Here is a 5,490-nt window from a genome sequence, read left to right on the forward strand (position 1 = left end):
TACATACATATATACTGTATATACCCCTCATACACTGTATACACAGACACCATTACATAATATACTGTATATACCCCTCATACATACACTGTATACACAGACACCATTACATATAATATACTGTATATACCCCTCATACATACACTATTACACACATCTCATATGCTGTATATACCCCCCATACATAGGCACCCTTACTGGGTCGCTATCACCCTACACTGTGAGGAGGAGGAGGAGGAGCAGCGAATTCTCTTCCCGCCTTTTCTTTCAGTCACGGTCACCGCTTCAGAACTACAGCACCCGGCAGGCACCGCGGCGGCGCTTCAACCACGTGACACCACAGCTGAGCATTAGGGCGTGCCTCCCGGCAGGCAGTGCATGGCGCAGAGCGGGACACGGAGCGGTGACGTCACTATGCAGGAGGTAACTGTGCAGTGATGTAGGAGGCTTTTTATTGTGTGACGTGTTGTTTCGGTGTGTGAATCACGTGACATCACGGGGCTGTATCTTTCTAAGTCTGACGTAATAGCAGTTATATGAGGAGATCAGAGGTGTGAGGTAGATCCCCTTGTGCAGCCATTGGTTGTCTGTCACATTGGCCCTGAGACCTCTCTAATCTCCTGTCCTTATAGATTCACACACTCTCCGTGTATCTTACAGGCTGTTTCCAGCAGTGGCCGCTCACTCCGTCCTCCCATCTCATCATCCATAGATACAATGGAGGCGGCTGACGTGTGGATGGAGGATTCCCTGAGGAGATCGGCCGAGCTGGGCCGAGAGCTGCTGGAGCGGGCGAGACGCCGGGACGTGGACTGGTGGTCTACATGTATCCATAGTGACCGGGGTATGGGGGTCCGTCCTGGAGAGGAGACCCCACAGGTCAGTGTATATACATAGTGACCGAGGTATGGGGGTCCGTCCTGGAGAGGAGACCCCACAGGTCAGTGTATATACATAGTGACTGGGGTCCGTCCTGGAGAGGAGACCCCACAGGTCAGTGTATATACATAGTGACCGGGGTACAGGGATCCGTCCTGGAGAGGAGACCCCACAGGTCAGTGTATATACATAGTGACCGGGGTACAGGGATCCGTCCTGGAGAGGAGACCCCACAGGTCAGTGTATATACATAGTGACCGGGGTACGGGGGTCCGTCCTGGAGAGGAGACCCCACAGGTCAGTGTATATACATAGTGACCGAGGTACAGGGGTCCGTCCTGGAGAGGAGACCCCACAGGTCAGTGTATATACATAGTGACCGGGGTACAGGGGTCTGTCCTGGAGAGGAGACCCAGCAGGTCAGTGTATATACATAGTGACCGGGGTACAGGGGTCCGTCCTGGAGAGGAGACCCCACAGGTCAGTGTATATACATAGTGACCGGGGTACAGGGATCCGTCCTGGAGAGGAGACCCCACAGGTCAGTGTATATACATAGTGACCGGGGTATGGGGGTCCGTCCTGGAGAGGAGACCCCACAGGTCAGTGTATATACATAGTGACTGGGGTATGGGGGTCCGTCCTGGAGAGGAGACCCCACAGGTCAGTGTATATACATAGTGACCGGGGTACAGGGATCCGTCCTGGAGAGGAGACCCCACAGGTCAGTGTATATACTTAGTGACCGGGGTATGGGGGTCCGTCCTGGAGAGGAGACCCAGCAGGTCAGTGTATATACATAGTGACCGGGGTACAGGGGTCTGTCCCGGAGATGAGACCCAGTATATACATAGTGACCGGAGTACGGGGGTCCGTCCTGGAGAGGAGACCCAGCAGGTCAGTGTATATACATAGTGACCGGAGTATGGGGGTCCGTCCTGGAGAGGAGACCCAGCAGGTCAATGTATATACATAGTGACCGGGGTATGGGGGTCCGTCCTGGAGAGGAGACCCTGCAGGTCAGTGTATATATATAGTGACCGGGGTACAGGGGTCCATCCTGGAGAGGAGACCCCACAGGTCAGTGTATATACATAGTGACCGGGGTATGGAGGTCCGTCCTGGAGAGGAGACCCTGCAGGTCAGTGTATATACATAGTGACCAGGGTACAGGGGTCCGTCCTGGAGAGGAGACCCCACAGGTCAGTGTATAACCCCCCACATACATATACATAGTGACCGGGGTACAGGGGTCCGTCCTGGAGAGGAGACCCAGCAGGTCAGTGTATATACATAATGACCGAGGTACAGAGGTCCATCCTGGAGAGGAGACCCAGCAGGTCAGTGTATATGCATAGTGACCGGGGTACAGGGGTCTGTCCCGGAGAGGAGACCCAGCAGGTCAGTGTATATACATATTGACCGGGGTACAGGGGTCCGTCCTGGAGAGGAGACCCAGCAGGTCAGTGTATATACATAGTGACCAGGGTACAGGGGTCCGTCCTGGAGAGGAGACCCCACAGGTCAGTGTATAACCCCCCACATACATATACATAGTGACCGGGGTACAGGGGTCCGTCCTGGAGAGGAGACCCAGCAGGTCAGTGTATATACATAATGACCGAGGTACAGAGGTCCATCCTGGAGAGGAGACCCAGCAGGTCAGTGTATATGCATAGTGACCGGGGTACAGGGGTCTGTCCCGGAGAGGAGACCCAGCAGGTCAGTGTATATACATATTGACCGGGGTACAGGGGTCCGTCCTGGAGAGGAGACCCGGCAGGTCATTGTATATACATAGTGACCGGGGTATGGGGGTCCGTCCTGGAGAGGAGACCCAGCAGGTCAGTGTATATACATAGTGACCGAGGTACAGGGGTCTGTCCCGGAGAGGAGACCCAGTATATACATAGTGACTGGGGTCCGTCCTGGAGAGGAGACCCGGCAGGTCAGTGTATATACATAGTGACCGGGGTATGGGGGTCCGTCCTGGAGAGGAGACCCAGCAGGTCAGTGTATATGCATAGTGACTGGGGTACGGGGGTCCGTCCTGGAGAGGAGACCCAGTAGGTCAGTGTATATACATAGTGACCGGGGTACGGGGGTCCGTCCTGGAGAGGAGACCCTGCAGGTCAGTGTATATACATAGTGACCGGGGTACAGGGGTCCGTCCTGGAGAGGAGACCCCACAGGTCAGTGTATATGCATAGTGACCGGGGTACAGGGGTCCGTCCTGGAGAGGAGACCCAGCAGGTCAGTGTATAACCCCCCACATACATATACATAGTGACCGGGGTACGGGGGTCCGTCCTGGAGAGGAGACCCCACAGGTCAGTGTATATACATAGTGACCGGGGTATGGGGGGTCCGTCCTGGAGAGGAGACCCAGCAGGTCAGTGTATATACATAGTGACTGGGGTATGGGGGTCCGTCCTGGAGAGGAGACCCCACAGGTCAGTGTATATACATAGTGACCGGAGTACGGGGGTCCGTCCTGGAGAGGAGACCCCACAGGTCAGTGTATATACATAGTGACTGGGGTATGGGGGTCCGTCCTGGAGAGGAGACCCAGCAGGTCAGTGTATATACATAGTGACCGGGGTACGGGGGTCCGTCCTGGAGAGGGGACCCCGCAGGTCAGTGTATATACATAGTGACCAGGGTACAGGGGTCCGTCCTGGAGAGGAGACCCCACAGGTCAGTGTATAACCCCCCACATACATATACATAGTGACCGGGGTACAGGGGTCCGTCCTGGAGAGGAGACCCCGCAGGTCAGTGTATATGCATAGTGACTGGGGTACAGGGGTCTGTCCCGGAGAGGAGACCCGGCAGGTCAGTGTATATACATATTGACCGGGGTACAGGGGTCCGTCCTGGAGAGGAGACCCGGCAGGTCAGTGTATATACATAGTGACCGGGGTATGGGGGTCCGTCCTGGAGAGGAGACCCAGCAGGTCAGTGTATATGCATAGTGACTGGGGTACGGGGGTCCGTCCTGGAGAGGAGACCCCACAGGTCAGTGTATATACATAGTGACCGGAGTATGGGGGTCCGTCCTGGAGAGGAGACCCCACAGGTCAGTGTATATACATAGTGACCGGGGTACGGGGGTCCGTCCTGGAGAGGAGACCCAGTAGGTCAGTGTATATACATAGTGACCGGGGTACGGGGGTCCGTCCTGGAGAGGAGACCCCACAGGTCAGTGTATATGCATAGTGACCGGGGTACAGGGGTCCGTCCTGGGGAGGAGACCCAGCAGGTCAGTGTATATACATAGTGACCGAGGTACAGGGGTCCGTCCTGGAGAGGAGACCCAGCAGGTCAGTGTATATACATAGTGACTGGGGTATGGGGGTCCGTCCTGGAGAGGAGACCCAGCAGGTCAGTGTATATACATAGTGACTGGGGTATGGGGGTCCGTCCTGGAGAGGGGACCTAGCAGGTCAGTGTATATACATAGTGACTGGGGTATGGGGGTCCATCCTGGAGAGGAGACCCAGCAGGTCAGTGTATATACATAGTGACTGGGGTCCGTCCTGGTGAGGAGACCCCACAGGTCAGTGTATATACATAGTGACCGGGGTATGGGGGTCCGTCCTGGAGAGGAGACCCCACAGGTCAGTGTATATACATAGTGACCGGGGTACGGGGGTCCGTCCTGGAGATGAGACCCATCAGGTCAGTGTATATACATAGTGACCGGGGTACAGGGGTCCGTCCTGGAGAGGAGACCCAGCAGGTCAGTGTATATACATAGTGACCGGGGTACAGGGGTCCGTCCTGGAGAGGAGACCCCACAGGTCAGTGTATATGCATAGTGCAGTGTGTGTGTGTGTGTGTGTGTGTGTGTGTGTGTGTGTGTGTGTGTGTGTAGCATGGCTGCGTTTTATGGTCCTAAGTGTCTCCTTTGTTGCCCTGTACAGGAGGAGCGTCCAGCGAGCTTAGACGAGGCCTTCAGCACATTGTCACAATTCATGCACCAGACCACGGAATTATGTGAGGTAATGATGACATCACACGGAAACTCCTCCCATTTGTCATATTATTTACACTATTATAAACATGGATATCTTGTCCTGGGGACTGTGCCCCCTCCACATCACATGTTTACACCAGTGATCCTTAAGCTGTAGCTCTATAGCTCAAGGCTGTATGATGCATGCTGGAAGTTGTAGTCTTGCTTCAGCGAGAGAGCCTCAGGTTGGTCAGGGCATGCTGGGAGTTGTAGTCTTGCTCCAGCAGAATAGCCTGCAGGAGCCTGGGGTGATATGTTACATATGTTATGTAGGTACAGCAGCTGAATTCCATTCAATGGCGATGAGTTGTAATACCACGCACAACCTTAGCACAGGGCTGGCGCTGTTTTGTAGAAAAAAATGAGGCAAGTTTTTATAATCCTTGATAACCCATCATATGATATATGGAGTATACGGCATATGTGACATGATGATTCCTGCCCGCACATACTCCTGCGGTACATAGGTATCACAGTATTCTTCTTCATCTCCTAGAGGTATCACAGCCGTATCCCAGCACAGAGGAGGAGCATAAGAGAAACCCAGCACATCTCCAGATTTCACTGTGCAAAACTCCAGCGAGGGCCCGTGA

The 5,490-nt window shown here is 54.4% G+C and overlaps 1 protein-coding gene across 3 annotated transcripts in view; it reads left to right on the forward strand.

Moving 5' to 3' along the window:
- The first annotated feature begins 360 nt into the window (after positions 1–360).
- Positions 361–5,490, forward strand: part of AKIP1 (A-kinase interacting protein 1) — a 6,349-nt gene continuing 1,219 nt past the window's right edge. Inside the window, exons 1-4 of one of the 3 annotated variants that reach the window (XM_069968027.1) lie at positions 361–423; positions 661–879; positions 4,806–4,883; positions 5,394–5,490. The exon at positions 5,394–5,490 is cut by the window's right edge and continues 17 nt beyond it. In XM_069968027.1, the coding sequence (XP_069824128.1) occupies positions 379–423; positions 661–879; positions 4,806–4,883; positions 5,394–5,490 (439 nt within the window). In that variant the 5' untranslated portion in view covers positions 361–378. Of the gene's footprint in view, positions 424–497; positions 559–660; positions 880–4,805; positions 4,884–5,393 lie in introns of those variants that run through there. The other 2 variants (XM_069968028.1, XM_069968026.1) reach the window with 2 other exon arrangements.

This window comes from Dendropsophus ebraccatus, chromosome 4 (genome assembly GCF_027789765.1).
Source record: "Dendropsophus ebraccatus isolate aDenEbr1 chromosome 4, aDenEbr1.pat, whole genome shotgun sequence".
NCBI classification, from domain to species: domain Eukaryota; kingdom Metazoa; phylum Chordata; class Amphibia; order Anura; family Hylidae; genus Dendropsophus; species Dendropsophus ebraccatus.